At 39.4% G+C, this 18,064-nt stretch overlaps 1 protein-coding gene across 4 annotated transcripts in view; it reads left to right on the forward strand.

Annotated features, from left to right (window-relative positions):
• FNBP4 (formin binding protein 4) overlaps positions 1 to 18,064 on the forward strand; it is a 41,081-nt gene that overhangs the window by 3,312 nt on the left and 19,705 nt on the right. For all 4 annotated transcript variants that reach the window (XR_012381806.1, XM_025878373.2, XM_025878372.2 and 1 more), the window contains exons 3-12: positions 3,326 to 3,462; positions 4,001 to 4,187; positions 6,026 to 6,173; positions 6,317 to 6,437; positions 8,213 to 8,554; positions 9,493 to 9,703; positions 14,006 to 14,127; positions 14,972 to 15,076; positions 16,694 to 16,827; positions 17,810 to 17,997. Coding sequence is in view for 3 of the 4 variants with exons in the window: in XM_025878373.2 (XP_025734158.1) it covers positions 3,326 to 3,462; positions 4,001 to 4,187; positions 6,026 to 6,173; positions 6,317 to 6,437; positions 8,213 to 8,554; positions 9,493 to 9,703; positions 14,006 to 14,127; positions 14,972 to 15,076; positions 16,694 to 16,827; positions 17,810 to 17,997 (1,695 nt within the window). In the remaining variant the exon portion in view is untranslated. The remainder of the gene's footprint in view (positions 1 to 3,325; positions 3,463 to 4,000; positions 4,188 to 6,025; positions 6,174 to 6,316; positions 6,438 to 8,212; positions 8,555 to 9,492; positions 9,704 to 14,005; positions 14,128 to 14,971; positions 15,077 to 16,693; positions 16,828 to 17,809; positions 17,998 to 18,064) is intronic.

Consider the following 18,064-nt stretch of genomic DNA (forward strand, 5'->3'; position numbering starts at 1 on the left):
TTTTAAACTTTTTTTATTTTTATTTTTTTTTAAGATTTTATTTATTTATTTGAGAGGGAGAGAATGAGAGATAGAGAGCACGAGAGGGAAGAGGGTCAGAGGGAGAAGCAGACTCCCTGCCGAGCAGGGAGCCTGATGTATTTTCAGTTTTACTCTAAATTCATTCCTGTTCTTATCACTGATGATCTAAATTTTCATGTGAATAGAACTTATATGCATTTCATGACTTGCTTTTATCTTGCTTTTATTCCTTTAGCGTTACTTTCTGTCGCCTTAGCATTATTCCATGCAATTCTGTAATCTGATTTTTTTTTTTAAGATTTTATTTATTTGACAGAGAGACACACAAGGAGAGAGGAAACACAAGCAGAGGGAGTGGGAGAGGGAGAGGGAGAAGCAGGCTTCCCATGGAGCAGGGAGCCCGATGTGGGGCTCGATCCCAGGTCCCTGGGATCATGACCTGAGCCGAAGGCAGACACTTAACGACTGAGCCACCCAGGCGCCCCTATAACGATGTGATTAATCATAAATTAATATAGCATCAGGTACTGTGCTGTAACTTGCTTTATCAGTCCCTTACTTGAGAGTATTTGAGTTGTTTACAGCTTTCATTTATTTTTTTTTTAAAGATTATTTATTTATTCATGAGAGACAGAGAGAGAGAGAGAGAGAGGCAGAGGGAGAAGCAGGCTTCCCCCTGAGCGGGAGCCCGATGCGGGACTCGATCCCAGGACCCTGGGATCATGACCTGAGCCGAAGGCAGACGCTTAACCATCTGAGCCACCCAGGCGCCCCTACAGCTTTCATTTAAATAAAGCTGCCAGAAGCTTTGTGTGAAAAAAAAAATTTTTTTTTTAAAGATCTTATTTATTTGTCAGAAAGAGACAGAGCGCACAATCAGGGAGAGCGACAGAGGCAGAGGGAGAAGCAGGCTTCCCGCTGAGCAGGGAGCGCGATGCGGAACTCGATCCCAGGACCCTGGGATCATGACCTGAGCTGAAGGCAGACGCTTAACCGACTGAGCCACCCAGGCGTTCCGAAAAAAAATTTTTTTTTAAAGATTTTATTTATTGAAAAGAGCGAGCATAAGCAAGGGGAGGGGCAAAGGGAGATGGAGAAGCTGACTCCCTGCTGAGCAGGGAGCCCGATGCGGGACTCAATCTCAGGACTCTGGGATCATGACCTGAGCTGAAGGCAGGTGCTTAATGACTGAGCCACCCAGGCGCACTGTGTGAAAAAAAATTTTTTGAATTCTTTTGAGGGGTATATTCTCAAAGATGGGATTATCTAGCTGAAAGAAACTTGGAAGAGTTCTGTGGGTCTTGGTATATGTAATCAGATTATTCTTTTTTTTTTTTTTTAAGATTTTTAAAATTTATTTGACAGAGACACAGTGAGAGAGGGAATACAAGCAGGGAGAGTGGGAGATGGAGAAGCAGGGAACCTGTTGTGGGGCCCAATCCCAGGACCCTGGGACCATGACCTGAGCTGAAGGCAGACGCTTAACGACTGAGCCAGCCAGGCGCCCCAACCCGATTATTCTTAAATAATTTATGTTGTCTCTACAATTTTAAGTATTCCTGTTTCCCCAAAATACTGGGTTTAATCGTTTTCATTTATGTTGTTATTTAGTAGTCATTATGTTATTAGCTTGTAAGAGGTTTGATGTGTGTACTGTGAAAAGCTCTGAAGTAAAAAAAAAAAAAAAAAAAAAAAAAAAAGGAATAGGTGGGCCTTGGCTAAACCTGTTGCCTGTGAGACTAACTTTGAGTCTAGGGAGCTACCTACCCCTGCTTGGGGAATTTTGTAATCAAAATTCCGTGCAGCTCATCTGGTTGGAACCTTTTACCAAAGGATGTAGAATTAAGGCTAGTGATCTGGATGATTATATATATACTTGTCTGTAAGAAGTGTTTTTATTTAAAAATATAAATTTCCCATCCTCCCCACCACCACCCAAACACATCAGTGCTGAATACTAAAGTGCAGGTATTTTTCATGCAGAAAGGCCTCTTTTTGTATTACTACTCTTACTAGGCTATTCACTCTTATTCAAAAAATCAGAAAAGTTAACTGCATGCCCCAAAACGATGAGAAATAAAATACTTGGTAACTGGAAAATGGAACACTGTCATATGTCCACTTAAAAATCTTCCTAATCAGAAAAGAATTAAAAACATTAGAAGTTAAAATCTTCCTAATCAGTTTTAAATATTTTAGAAATTGGTATTTAGTACAAGAACTTAACCTATATAATGAAGATATCGAAGGCAAGATTTATATGAGTAAAGCAGTGAGTGTGAACTATAATAAATGAAGCAACTTATGTTCATTTTTAGGTGATCTCATGAATTCATTTATGGAATTAGGATAAACTATCATATTACTTGCTGATAAATCTGTTCATTTACCAAATATTTATTGAGAACATAGAATGTTGCCAGGTACTGGGAAATTTAGTCTTAGTGATAGCTGAAAAGTTTAGCTGGAATTTAACATTTATTGTATTTACTATAATGAAATGATCTATAAAAATATATATGCTTGCTTAATCGTAACGTTAGAATGGTCAGAGGTAGTACAAAAGGAAGTAGCATACACGGGAACATCAGAGAGGCCATACCTGACGGCTTAAGTTTGAGGAAGACATTGATGATTAGTTGCTGGGTTTTTGTTGTTTTTTTGATTCTAGCACTTTGAATTCCATTATGATTTGTTGCTTATTTGAGGGAAAAATTCAAGAAGATTTTTAGTTTTGTTTTTTCTTTTTAAGACTTTATCTGACAGAGAGAGACACAGCGAGAGAGGGAACACAAGCAGGGGGAGCTGGAGAGGGAGAAGCAGGCTTCCTCTGGAGCAGGGAGCCTGATGTGGGGCTCGATCCCAGGACCCTGGGATCATGACCTGAGCCGAAGGCAGATGCTTAACAACTGAGCCACCCAGGTGCCCCAAAAAGATTTTTAGTTTTAAAAATCTCTTTGTTTCATCTTCTAAACCCTAATTGGCTTGCTTATTTGAGATGGACACAAAGCAACAAATTATAAAATCAAGATTTACCATGTACTCTTTTGACAGAGTATGAGATTGAATGTGTATTTTGAGAAGGCTATCAAGCAACTATGTGAATGATTTTATTAGCTCTAAGTGCATAATGTAATTTATACATCTCTGTGGTAGTTCAGTGATGATTTATTTTGAGGTTGTGTTCTAATCTGTAAGTAAAGTAAATGTAAACTCTGAAGAACCGTGTCACATTTTTTCTTGAGTACTTCCTGGGGCATACTGGCATTGTTGTTATTAACATTGTTTACCATTTTGTTTCTAGGAGGTCTGTGCTTGCTTGGTGCATATGCTGACAGTGATGATGATGAGAGTGATGTTTCAGAAAAACCAGCACAGTCTAAAGAGGCAAATGGAAACCAGTCAGCTGATATTGATAGTACATTGGCCAACTTCTTAGCGGTTAGTGGTGCTTTTGTTTGGGTTTTTAATTATTGGAGCCACTTTGGGACCTGGATCTCAAGTGGTTAGCCTACTTTTTTGTCAGTCTCAGTGTTTCCCCCTCTACCTTCTTTGTCCCTTCCATCTCTCTTCCTTAGTCCCTCCCCATCGCTCTCTTCTCTTTTTGTAAAGGTTGTAAGGAGGAGAAAAATGGAGAATTAAAGAGTTTGGGGAACTTTAATGTAATTGGAAGGTGAGAGTTTTGATTGGAGAAGCTGAGAACTGATTGTGTAGAATTTTTTTTTTTTTTTAAGATTTTATTTGACAGAGCATGTGTGCACAAGCAGGGGGAAGGGCAGGCAGAGGGACCAGCAGGGAGCCTGATGTGGGGCTCGATGTGGGGCTCAATCCCAGGACCGTGGGATCATGACCTGAGCCAAATGCAGACACTTAACTTAGCCACCCCAGTGCCCCTAGAATTTTTTTATGGCTATTGTCATTTCTTCAGTTTTCTGGTTTTGAGATTATTAAAGCATTTGTTAATGTTTTCATTCTAAAGGAGATTGATGCTATAACAGCTCCTCAGCCTGCAGCTCCTGTAGGAGCTTCTGCTCCACCTCCAACTCCACCTCGACCAGAGCCAAAGGAATCAGCAACATCTGCCCTTTCTTCTGCTACTTCAAATGGAACAGACTCTACTCAGACCACAGGGTGGCAATATGATACTCAGTGTTCACTAGCAGGAGGTAAGTTTGATCCTTTGATTTTTAAAGAAATCTAAAGTGCAGTCTTTAAAGGTGTTCTAGGCATTGACATTCCCAAAGATGAAAACCCCTATCCTTTAGCCCCAGACTTGAGGATTCTGGCCTTTTAAGTACATGTTTAGAAGATGACAAGGAGGACTGTTTTCTCTGAGAATTGGTAGGATAATAGTTGTATCTTTTGAAAAATAATTGCAAAAAAAAATTGCCCTTTTAACTGGTTGCAGTTTATGCCAAGTGAATAATAAAAGCCATTATTTTAGAAATTCTTTTGGGCTTCAAGATACATTTTTGGACTATCAAACTGCTTTTTTAAGCCATGGTGCAAAGAGGAGTTGGACCCCCAGGAGACACTTGACAGTGTCTGAAGATGTTTTTTGGTTGTCACAGCAGGGGGTAGGAAATTGTTAGTGCATCTAGTGGGTAAAATCTGGGATGCTAAACACTACATAGGGCTGCCCCCAATATATCAAAGAATTATCTAGACCAAATGTTAACAGTGCTAAGGTTGAGGAACCTTGTTAGATTGTTACGGCTTTAGAGCTGACTTGGGATACGAGGTCAGAATTGTGTTGAAATTAGTGCTTCTTTTTTTCTTTTTTTTAAGTTTTTAATTCCAGTATAGCTAACATACAGTGTTCTGTTAGTTTCAGGTGTACAGTCTAGTGATTTAGCAGTTCTCTCCATTACTCTGTGCCCATCAGGATAAGTGCCCTCCTTCATCCCCATCACCTAGTTCACCCGTCCCCTACCCTCCTCCCCTCTGGTCACCAGCAGTTTGTGCTCTGGAGTTAAAAGAGTCTGTTTCTTGGTTTGTTTCTCTCCTTTTTCCCTTTGCTCATTTGTTTCTTAAATTCCACATGAGTAAAATCATACGGTATTTGTCTTTCTCTGACTTATTTGCTTAGCATTATACTCTCTAGCTCTGTCTATGTTGTTGGAAATGGCAAGATTTCATTCTTTTTTATGGCTGAATAATATTCCATAGTGTATGTGTACCATCTTCTTTATCTTTTGATGGATACTTGGGCTGTTTCTGTAATTTGGCTATTATAAATAATGCTGCTATAAACATAGGGGTGCATATTATCCTTTCAAATTAGTGTTTTTGTATGCTTTGGATAAATACCCAGTAGTGTGATTACTAAATCATAGGGTAGTTCTATTTTTTAATTTTTTGAGGAACCTCCATACTGTTTTCCACAGTGGCTACACCAGTTGCATTCCTACCAACAGTGTAAGAGGGTTCTTTTTTCTCCACATCCTCACCAGCACCTGTTTCTTGTGTTTTTTATTTTAGCCATTCTTACATGTGTGGGGTAATACCTTATTGTAGTTTTGATTTGCATTTCCCTGATGATGAGTGATGTTGAGCATCTTTTTATGTGTTGGCCATCTGTATGTCATCTTTGGAGAAATGTCTGCTCATATGTCTTCTGCCCATCTTTTTTTTTTTTTTTTTAAGATTTTATTTATTAGAGAGAGAATGAGAGATAGAGAGCACGAGAGGGAAGAGGGTCAGAGGGAGAAGCAGACTCCCCGCCGAGCAGGGAGCCCGATGTGGGACTCGATCCCGGGACTCCAGGATCATGACCTGAGCCAAAGGCAGTCACTTAACCAACTGAGCCACCCAGGCGCCCTTTCTGCCCATTTTTAATTGGATTATTGGGGTTTTGGGTGTTGAGTTGTAGAAGTTTTTTTTTTAATATATTTTGGGTACTAACCCTTTATCAAATATGTCATTTGCAAACATCTCCCCCCATTCAGTAGGTTGTTTTTCTGTTGATGAGAATTTTGTATTTTAAAATTTTATTTTCTTCTAGTTGGAATTGAGATGGGAGATTGGCAAGAAGTCTGGGATGAGAACACAGGATGCTATTATTATTGGAACACACAAACAAATGAAGTGACTTGGGAGTTACCCCAGTATCTTGCCACCCAGGTACAGGGATTGCAACATTATCAGCCCAGGTAAGAATAGACTTGAAAAAGAAATTACCTAAGAAGGAAGTTAGAATCTTATTTTTTGTTTTTAATATTTGCCTTCTGTTTTTTTTGCTAAGTATATATGTGAGTGTGTGTGTATATATATATAGATTTTGTTTTGTTTTTAGTTCTGTAACAGGTGCTGAAGGTAATTTTGTGGTGAATACAGACGTGTATACTAAGGAGAAAAACATTTCTGTTTCCAGTAGTAAAAGTGGACCAGTCATAGCCAAGCGAGAAGTTAAAAAGGTCAGTTTTACAACTTCTCTCATTTGCTTATTTTAGATCTAAAGAACTTGACTGTTACTCTGGCACAGGTATAGATGCTTTCTGTTACTGTCTTTAACCAGATGTGAAATAGGATAAACGCTGATTGTGAAAGCTTTAATTTAATTTAATGTTTATGTTTAATATGTAGCATTTATAATAGTTATCCAGTTCGTTGGTTCTTTTGGATGCCACAGAGGCTCATTTGGGTCATTGTGAAGGATGGGGGAGCAGCAGGCAGGGCTTCAGATCTTCTTCTCCACTTCAGAATAGCTCTACTTTGGGACCCCCACGTAAGATTTTTTTTTTTTTGGAAAAAGATAAGCTACCTTAAAAATTAAAAACTATTATTAGTAAAATGAGCATTTCTGTAGTCTCATTAGTAAGACAAAGTTGTATTCTATAGTGTGTGTGTGTTGAATTTTAATTTATCTTGAATTTTAAGTGATGGGTTTATTTTTTTTTAAGATTTATTTATTTACTTATTTGAGAGAGAGAGAATGAGAGATAGAGAACATGAGAGGGAAGAGGGTCAGAGGGAGAAGCAGACTCCCCACCGAGCAGGGAGCCCGATGTGGGACTCGATCCCGGGACTCCAGGATCATGACCTGAGCCAAAGGCAGTTGCTTAACCAACTGAGCCACCCAGGCGCCCCTAAGTGATGGGTTTAAATGGGGAGTATAGTAAAACGTACTTTCAGGAGGCGCTTGACTGACTCAAGTCAGTAGGTAGAGCATTCACCTCCTGATCCCAGGGTTGTGAGTTCAAGCTCCACGTTGGGTGTGGAGCCTACTTAAAAATACACACACACATACACACATATAGAATTATTTGGTCTTTATAACTCTAGGAGGGAAGTAGAGCAACTGTTACCCCAATTACTTTACAAAAGTATTTTGTAAAGAAGCACTTTAAGTTTAATCACACATTTCATTTTAGAATTATTTCACTTTTCTCTAAATCACCTTTCTAGCATACTACAGAAGAGTGGAGATTTATTCAGTCGTATGTTGAGTTGACAAAATTCAGATCTTATTTAATTTTAATTTTAATTTTTTTTTTTTTAAGATTTTATTTATTTGACAGAGAGAGAGAGACAGCCAGAGAGGGAACACAAGCAGGGGGAGTGGGAGAGGGAGAAGCAGGCTTCCCACTGAGCAGGGAGCCCGATGCGGGGCTTGATTCCAGGACCGCGGGATCATGACCTGAGCCGAAGGCAGACGCTTAACGACTGAGCCACCCGGGTGCCCCGATCTTATTTAATTTTTAAATTCTGCTTCTGCTAACGTGCCTTTAGACTTTGAGAATAGGGGGGAGGATATGTGTGAATTCCACCCAGAACTAGGTTCTAGTTCAAACGCTGCTTTTCTAAAGTAACAATGTTTGCATTATGTTCACGTAAGAAAAATGATACAACCATTATGTACTAATCTGTTGGTAGTCAGTGATTGGGGGTGCCTGGGTGGCTCATTTGGTTAAGCGTCTGCCTTTGGCTCAGGTCACGATCCCAGGGTTCTGGGATTGAGTCCTGCATCAGGCTCCCTGCTGAGCAGGGAGTCCGCTTCTCCCTCTCCATCTACCCCTCCCCCCTGCTCATGCTCTGTCTTGCTCTCTCAAATAAATAAGTAAAATCTTTTAAAAAAAGAATATCCAGTGATTGAAAAATATAGTCCTTTTTGGCATGAACAAATTGAATATATATTCAGGTGAGGGGTTTTTTTTTTTTTTTAGTTAAAAGATTATTTTATTCTTTATAGGAAGTAAATGAAGGAATTCAGGCTCTCTCAAATAGTGAGGAGGAGAAGAAAGGGGTGGCAGCATCACTGCTTGCTCCTTTGTTGCCTGAAGGAATAAAAGAGGAAGAAGAGAGATGGAGAAGAAAAGTAATTTGTAAAGAAGCAGAGCCAGTTTCAGAAGTGAAAGAAACAAGTACAACAGCAGAAGAAGCAGCAACTATAGTAAAACCACAGGAAATTACATTGGACAACATGGAAGACCCTTCTCAGGAGGATCTTTGCAGTGTTGTTCAATCTGGAGAAAGTGAAGAAGAAGAGGAACAAGATACCCTTGAGCTGGAACTTGTTTTGGAAAGAAAAAAAGTAAGGTCTTGAAGCTTTTGTTATATGCCTTTTCTCCCTTGCATACTATTAGACTCTGGGATCATTGTGCTCAGTTAACTGCCATTATTGGGATTTTGTTTTTCTTAATCTTTTGTCTAGATCTGTTTAAGCTTATGCAATAAAAACTTGAACTGTGGAGTTACAGTTCTTTTGGTTTCTGATGGTGCTTTTGATAGTTGACAACTAATAAGGACTGATACTGCTCTGATTTAAAGATAGCTGAATACAGTGAATAACTTTTCTTTTATATAGCTTCTTAACAAATGAGCATTGCAAATTCTTGGTGATAACTTGGTTTTTAACCCAACAGTTAAAGTACGGGTTGACTTCCACTGAGCACCTGTGGGATTGATCACATAGTTAAATGGGTCTTGTAAGATTAAGAGGAACTAATAATGTCATGTGCTTTCGTTTCAAAAAAGATGGTCCACAGGAAACTTTCCTGATTGAGAAATTGATGTTTACCTATTTTCTGCCCTGATTTTTCTTGGAACAGTTTCATCTACTGCTACTTTGAATATGAAACAAAATCTTAATGGGTGTTACAAATAACAGCAGTATCTTCTTGAAGGTTTCCCCATTTTGAAAAATTTGAAGCTATGGAGAGGGACAAGCTAATTTAGACTTTATCTGCTGTGTTCATATATTGGAAAATTTTTCTCTTGGTGGATCTCTAAGACTTATGCCCTTCAAATCAGTATTTGTTAACTACAATCATGAATAAGCATTTACTGGATACTGATAAAAAATACAAGCAAAATGCTTGGCTGTGATGGGGAAATGTATTAAGAAAAACTTCCTGTCCTCAAAGGTTTTTAATTCTCTTAATATGTGGTTATCACTCTTGGTATTCACAAATGCTTAAGTGTTGATAAACAGCTAATGACACTCTAACTTTTTTGTCGTGTTCATCCTAGGCAGAGTTACGAGCCTTGGAGGAAGGAGATGGTAGTGTGTCAGGGTCTAGTCCATGTTCTGACATCAGCCAGCCAGCATCTCAGGATGGAATGCGTAGACTTATGTCTAAAAGGGGGAAATGGAAGATGTTCGTTCGAGCTACAAGTCCAGAATCTACCAGTCGGAGTTCTAGCAAAACTGGACGGGAGACTCCAGAAAATGGAGAAACTGGTAATTCGTGTTTTACTTTAAACTTTCAGGGATGAAAGAGAGTGGAACCTTTCCCTTTTTTGGTTCCCTCTTCAGCAAAAATGCTGGAAAGGAAGCTTCCTTTCATTTCTCTCCTTTTCCTACTTCACCTCTAATGGAGGAGTAAGAGTTAAGATTTGCCATCAGTTGGGTTGTAGATTCACTACTGATTGGGGACTACCTCTCCCTCAAAAGCAGAAAAGCAAGATTGACTCCTCTTTTTTAAAAAATCCTGCTACAGTAGTCTTGATCTGTATTAAGCCCATGGGCTCTCCTTAGCTTATTGTTTACACTTGGTAAGCAAGGCAGGCAAGGACCACCTCTGTCAAGCCCAGCCTCATCTCTGCTCTCTCTTTGTGTACAAGTTGCCCAGCCTCTGGTTAATTGTTTAGATGGATAGGTCCTTTCATAAGGACCCAACTTATCTCTGTTCGTGGTAATGTAGAAGAGACCCTGATGCATCTTTCCAGTCTATTAGAACTAATATCTTGGGATACCTGGGTGGCTCAGTTGGGTAGCATCTGCTTTCTGCTGAGATCATGATCCCAGGGTGCTGGGATCAAGCTCCAGATGGGGTTCCCTGCTCAGCGGGGAGTCTGCTTCTGCCTCTTCCCAGGTTGTACTTTCTCTCTCAAATAAATGAAATCTTTAAAAAGAAAAAAAAAAAAGGAACTAAGACCTTAATCTCTATTTGTCCCTAATTCTGTAGTGGAAAATTAGCAATAAGATTTGAGCACCAAACCTTAGTTATACCTAACAGAAGATATCTTTATAGCTATGGTTAAAAAACAACAAATAAAAAACAGAGAAATAAGTAAATGTAACATCCTTGTTTGAATTTTTTAATTTTTTTATTTATAGCTTTTATTTATTTATTTTTAAAGATTTTATTTATTTATTCATGAGAGAGAGAGAGGCAGAGGGAGAAGCAGGCTCCCAAGGAGCAGGGGGGAGCCCGACATGGGACTCAATCCCAGGACTCTGGGATCATGACCTGAGCCGAAGGCAGATGCTTAACCATCTGAGCCACCCAGGCGCCCGAATTTTTTCTTTTCAATCAACAATATAGAAGAATATGAAGTAGAAATCTAGAAGTCCCCCTTTGTCTTTTTTTTCCTATTCTCATTCCCTACCCCTGAAGTCTGTTTTTTCTGTCCTTTATTTAACTATGTTTTTCTAGACCTTTTCCTCTATATTCATTTTCTAGTTGTGTATGTATGTGTAATGTATACATGTGCATATGTAATTTTTGCCATAGACGAGATTAACCATATGGTTGTTAGGTGACATGCTTTATTCACTTAAAGCGTTTAAAATTATTGTTTTAACTACTAAATGGTATATATATTTTCATTTAATTCTTCTCATCAGTGGGATTTAAGTTGTGTTCATGTTTAACTCTTTAAAATAATACTGCCTTGGGGCACCTGGGTGGCTCAGTCATTGAGCGTCTGCCTTCGGCTCAGGTCATGATCCCAGAGTCCTGAGATCGAGCCCCACATCGGGCTCCCTGCTCCGCGGGAAGCCTACTTCTCCCTCTCCTGCTCCCCCTGCTTGTGTTCCCTCTCTCCCTGTGTCTCTCTCTGTCAAATAAATAAATAAAATCTTTAAAAAAATAAAATAAAATAATACTGCCTTTCTGTTATCCAGTAATACCTATAAGCCATTCAAATGTGTATTCTTTTTTTTTTTTTTTTAAGATTTTATTTATTTCAGAGAGAGCACAGGCAGAGAGTGGGTGGGCAGAGGGAGGGGGAGAAGCAGGCTCCCCACTGAGCAGGGAACCAGATGCAGGGCTTAATCCCAGGACCCTGGAGTCATGACCCTAGCCAAAGGCAGATGCCCAACCAATTGAGCCACCCAGGTGCCCCAATTCTAATGTATTCTTGCAATTGAACACTAAACATGATATGATCTACAGTTAATATGCATCAACATGATTTTAACAAACAGTAGTGTTGAATTTAAAAAGCTACAGAAATACTGTGCTTAGAAGATCTATCCATGATGAAACTAAAGGAAGGTACTTAAACCATTAGGGTAGAGATTATGTCTGGTGTAGATGTGAAAGCAGAGGCACTGTGAATTTCAGAAGTGCCAGCGATAGTCCTCCATAATGCTGGGTTGTAGTTACCTGAGTGCTTACTTCATTCTTTATATTTGTTATGATACTTAATAGTAAACACAAACATCCTGGTGTATATATATATCTTTTTGTAGATTTTAATGTCATTATAGTATAGATGCCTAGAGATACATTGCTATGTCAAGGGGTATGTACATTTTATTTTATTATTTATTTATTTTGGGGGGGTATGTACAATTTAATTTGGTAGATCCTAATTGCCCTCTAAAATATTCTAGTCTTGGGGCGCTTGGGTGGCTCAGGTCATGATCCCAGAGTCCTGGGATCGAGCTCCGCATTGGGCTCCCTACTAAATGGGAGGCCTGCTTCTCCCTCTCCCTCTCCCCCTGGTTGTGTTCCCTCTCTCGCTGTGTCTCTCTCTCAAATAAATAAAAAATCCTTAAAAAAATAAAATAAAATATTTTAGTCTTAGGGGTGTCTGGGTGGTGGTTGGTTGGTCATCTTGACTTCGGATCAGGTCATGATTTCAGGGCCCTGGGATCAAGCCCCGCATCGGGCTCCCTGCTCAACGGGGAGTCTGCTTCTCCTTCTACCTCTGCCCCTCCACCTGCTCATGCTCTTTCTTTCTCAAATAAATAAAAATTTTAAAAATATATATATATTCTAGTCTTAGAGCTCTAGTGGTGCTATAAATTGTTAAATTCTTGTACCTAGCACCAACTGTCAGATGTCTAATATACCAATTAATTACAAACTAATAAGTGAGAGAGAAGTTGGTTTCAATTTGAAAATGCAGAAGGAATATTAATGATTAAGAGCAAGGCCATTATATGATGAGGTTAAGTATAAGATAAACTTTTAGGCTAATAAAAGCTATTGAAAGTGATATTAAAAAGTCACATTACTTCTTTAGATCAAGGCTTAACCAGAGTCAAGAAAAAACTTAAATTTGGTTATTTTTGTTAAAAAATGACTGATAACCTCATGACAGAGTGATTTACATTGTATATGTGGATTAGTTTGGTAAGCAGGTGGTAAGCAGACATAACAGTTCATATCTGTACTCCATTTAAGTTGATGGTAAGCCTCTTCTCTTGTGAAGATTCCCACTAGCAGACATCACCAACCAGAAGAGTAGGTGGGTCCACTAAAGATTGTCCGCAGGTCTTAACCAGTTTAGAAATAAGGTTATCAGTTAGTTTAAAATTAATGTTCCTCTGATTTTGAAAGTCTTTTTTTTCAAAACCCAATTCATAAAGAACCCTTATATATTCTAGGTTTGATATGTAGCCTTTTTTTTTTTTTTAAAGATTTTATTATTTGAGAAAGAGAGTGAGAGAGAGAGAGAATGAGAGGGAGAAGCAGACTCCCCGCTGAACAGGCAGCCCGATGTGGGACTCAATCCTGGGACTCCAGGATCATGACCTGAGCCAAAGGTAGTCGCTCAACCAACTCAGCCACCCAGGCGCCCAATATATAGCCTTTATTATTTTTTTTTAAAGATTTTATTTATTCATTTGAGACACAGAGCTGCAGGGAGAGAGACAGGGAGAGGAAGAAGCAGGCTCCCCGCTGAGCCAGGAGCCAGATGTGGGGCTCGATCCCAGGACCCTGGGATCAGGACCTGAGCAGAAGGCAGACGCTTAACCATCTGAGCCACCCAGGTGCCCCCCGATATGTAGCCTTTAAAAGTAATGCAGTTGGTTAAGCAACTGCTTTTGGCTCAGGTCATGATCCCGGAGTCCTGGGATCGAGTTCCGCATCGGGCTCCCGGCTCAGCGGGGAGCCTGCTTCTCCCTCCTCTGACCTTCTTCCCTCTCATGCTGTTTCTCTCTCTCCCTCTCTCAAATTAATAAACTCTTAAAAAAAAATAAAAGTAATTAAAGCGATGGTGTTCTGGAATAGAAGATTAGAAAAAATAAACAGATGAAGGAGAAAGGGAAAGCAGAGACTACAGGGTAATGTAAAACAAACTGTTATTTATAGACATTTTAAGAAAGGTAATGATAAAGGATAAAGTTCTTTGGCTTTATAAAGACAGTAGATAGATAAGTCTTTATGGTTTCTTTAATAAGGAAAGCAGGCAAAGGGAAAAGAACTAATAACTTTTCACATATCTCTGCTACAGGGGTAAGAAAATATATATGGGGATGCTAGGTTATTATTGGTCCTTTAGTTTCACATGGTTTCTTTTGTAGTAATTGGTGCTGACACTTCAGAAAAAATAGATGAGAATTCAGACAAAGAGATGGAAGTAGAAGAATCTCCAGAGAAGCTAAAAGTACAAACAGCACCTAAAGAAGAAGAGCAGGATTTGAAAGTATGTATATTCTTTAATACGGCTTTAAAGGGGGCAACTGTTCTTCAAGTACAGTGATCTTTACTTATCTCCATCTATAAACTATTTATGTATAGTTAGGTGAAAAGGTCATATTTCAGGCTGAAACATTGAATTATGAGACTCGTTTCAGAGAAATTACCTAGAATTCTAAATGCTTTAATTGCTTTCTTAAAAGTTAAGCCTTCATTGGAAAGCAATAACAGCTTATCAAATGTAGTTCTAGTTTGGAAGTACTGAAGAGCCTAAAAGTCACAAATTTAATTCCTCTGTGAACTACTTTCCTAACACAAAAGTAAATTTGGTTCCAGTTTTATTTCAAGCCTAATATTGTAAGAATTGGACCATGTAAGTATGAGGCTCTTTAAGGGTGGTCTGTTGGAAAAACTATTTAGCACATTTTTTTTGACCTGAAAGAGTTTACTCAGTCACTGACTAGTTTACAACCATGTGAAAGGGACTGGAAGAATTAATTTTGCTCAGTGTGTAGGTAGTAAAAGGAATTAGTAATGCATAAATGATAGTTTGGACACTATTGGGAGTTGTATCATTTAACATCTGTTTACACCTGTTGAATCCTGTGTTGTCTCAGAGTACATATGCATTTAATTTCTCTAGACTTGTCATTATTTATCACCTGTTATATGAATTAGTTTACTTAGAATCTTGTCTTCTCTACATAACTGTTTAGATGCAGCTGTTCAAGAAGGGCTGTTTCTAGGCAGACCCTTTTTTTTTTTTTTTAGCATATTTAAGAATAAATGAAAGATTTTACATAATACAGAAAATATTGCTGATTCAATTTTATTTCTTCCTTGCATTACAGTTTCAGATTGGAGAACTGGCAAATACCCTGACAAGTAAATTTGAATTCCTAGGCATTAATAGACAGTCCATCTCCAACTTTCATGTGCTGCTCCTACAGACTGAGGTAATTTAGCCATTTTTGGTATAGTTGGTTTTTGAGTAAAATGCTGTATGTGTGAGGCATTTGTTTTACTTGGGTTTTTTTTTTTTTTTTTGAGGCTTCATTTTGTTTATTTTTTGTTAACGTATAATGTATTAGTTTTATTTTTTAAAGATTTTATTTATTAGTGAGAGAGATCACGAGCAGGGGGGAGGGGCAGAGGGAGAAGCAGACTCCCTGCTGAGCATGGAGCCCGATGCGGGACTCGATTCCAGGACCCCGGACCCCGGGATCACGACCTGAGCCAAAGGCAGACACTTAACCGACTGAGCCACCCAGGCGCCCTGTCTTATTTGTTTTGATCCTAAATTTAAATTTTTAACATTGGTGCATATTTGAACCACCAGCCCACGAAATAAAACTGTATTAGCTAAAACAAAATATAAATTATGAAGATAAATACTGAGATTCTGTGTGTGTTGATACCACCTTCAGTGGGTATATATTTTATTAAAAAAAAAATTTGGAGGGGGCACCTGGGTGGCTCAGTCAGTTAAGCATCTGACTCTTGATTTTGGCTCAGGTCATGAACTCAGGGTGGTGAGATTGAGACCCACATCAGGCTCAGCGTTCAGCATCAAGTCTGCTTGTCCCTCTCCCTTCTTCCACTTGTTGTCTCTCTCCTCCTCTCCCTGAAAGAAAGAAAGAGAGAGGAAGAGCGAAAGAAAGACAGGAAGAAAGAAAGAAAAAATCTTTCTTTTAAATGTAAGCTCTATGCCCAACGTGGAGCTCAAACGCAAGGCCCTGTGATCAAGAGTCGCATGCCCCACGGGCTATGAATGGGCATATATTTTAATGTAGACCTGTTTTCTAACAAAATTCTATTGATAGTGATCAGATGAGGCCATGTAATGTTGAAAGACTTTGTAAGTGCTACAGGATTATAAATCTATTTAAGAAGAAAAGTTCTGAGGGCACCTGGGTGGCTTAGTTGGTTGGGCATCTGCCTTTGGCTCTGTGATCTCAGGGTCCTGGGATCGAGTCCTTCATTGGGCTCCCTGTTCGGCAGGAAGTCTGCTTCTTCCTCTGCACCTCTCCCTGCTTGTGCTCGCTCGCTCTCCCCTCACCCCCAAGTAAATGAATAGAATGTTTAAAAAAAAAAAAGTTCTGAGTCCTATTTTGTAACCTGCATAGTTTACAGCATGGCAGGTTACAATTGAGTAGGAATCTGCTGTAGGAAACTGACTTCCCTAAGGACTGTACCTTTGTTTTTGATGAAGAACATTACTGAACTATCTACCAAGCGAAGGTAAAATTGCTAGGGAATTAATATAGTCCAAAAGGGAAAACAAAACTGCTGCTCATTTTCACAGGTACTGGAGAGTTGGCAGCGTATAAAGTACTGGAGTCCAGTCTAGTTTTTCAGAATTCTGCAGAGCAAACAAGATTTTTTATGAAATTAAAATGGGATTTCTTTTTTCTCTTTTCTTTCTTTTTTGGGGGGGGGGGTCTACTCTCTTTTTGTGAGAATACCGTAATGGATACAGTAATACAGTATGGACCAGAAGATATGTTCCTTTTACTTCTCTTTCCTGACATAACAAGAAGTCTTTAACTTATTTCTCCATTTCTTGATTCTAGACTCGGATTGCAGACTGGAGGGAAGGGGCTCTTAATGGAAACTACCTTAAACGAAAGCTTCAGGATGCAGCAGAACAACTAAAACAGTATGAAATAAACGCCACTCCTAAAGGCTGGTCCTGCCACTGGGACAGGTACGCACTCTTCTCCCCTTTTCACCTTTCACCTTTGACATCTCAGACATGATTTGTGATCACCACCACCTGACGACATGACAGCCTGTCTGGAGACTGAGAGCAGCTGCGGTTAGCGGTGCTGGGCAGGCAAAGCACCGCAAGCACTTACAGAGTTTGGGCCAGCCACACGGAGAAACAAAAAGCAATGTTTAAAGTGTTCCATGTAACGGATTTTTTTCCAAGATGGACAAAGCTGGTTTTTACTCTCCAGAGTGTTGTTGCACGGAGTAGGGCGGGCTTGGGGGTTAAGCGCATGCGAGAGCTCTGTGCGCTTTACAGGACCTCTGGAAGCAACTACTCCTGATTAACCTCGGTGAAGTTAAGGAAAGCTTCGTGCCTGAAGATGTGAATGAAGAACAAGATTACTATCTTCTGCCAGCAGGTCAGATGAAAACATTTCTTTTTATATTTGGCTTTTCTTGATTTTTTTTTTCGTTATTTGAAATCTTTGCTCTTTTATTTTTCAGCTCCCAGAACCTCTCCCTCTCTTTAGCTTTCACTGTGTTTGATATCAAGAGTATGAAATGTGAATTCCACGGTCCAAGAGGGGAAGAGTCACCTTTCGCAAACTTCGTTGTTCTCTTCTTTGGAAGGGAAATTAGTGTTCTAGGAGATTGAGTCCCTCCGTTAATGAAACTTGAAACCCTGTTAAGCATTGGCAAAAAAAAAAAAAGTGTGAGAGGTGTTTCCTAAGTCATCTGTTGGAATGAGAGGGCTAAGGGCTGTATTCACAGAGCTGCTGGCAGTGCAAATAGCTTTGAATTATCCTTGGTTCTTCATCCTCAATTGTCAAAGCTCTTTGTTGCCTTTGTGAATAGCAGTCCATTAAGAAGAGGTTCGTCCCTGTGAGAGCAGACTGCTGTCCTGGGACAGGACCAAATGGAAGTGTCTTTGTAGGAGAATGGGTCTTAAAACCTGTGTTTTCTTTCTTGTAATTTAGGGATCATAGACGATATTTCTATGTAAACGAACAGTCGGGCGAGTCTCAGTGGGAGTTTCCAGATGGTGAGGAGGAGGAGGAAGAAAGCCAAGCACAAGAAAGTAGAGACGAGACTCTTCCTAAACAGACCTTGAAAGACAAAACTGGCACTGATTCAAATTCTACAGAGTCCTCTGAGAATTCCACAGGTGGGACAATTTACCCTGTACTAATTGGAGAGAAATAATTTTGGAGAAAAAAAGACTTCATATCCTA

This window comes from Callorhinus ursinus, unplaced genomic scaffold (assembly GCF_003265705.2).
Source record: "Callorhinus ursinus isolate GAN/ISIS: 27379988/994484 unplaced genomic scaffold, GSC_fseal_2.0 scaffold21, whole genome shotgun sequence".
In the NCBI taxonomy this organism is placed as follows: domain Eukaryota; kingdom Metazoa; phylum Chordata; class Mammalia; order Carnivora; family Otariidae; genus Callorhinus; species Callorhinus ursinus.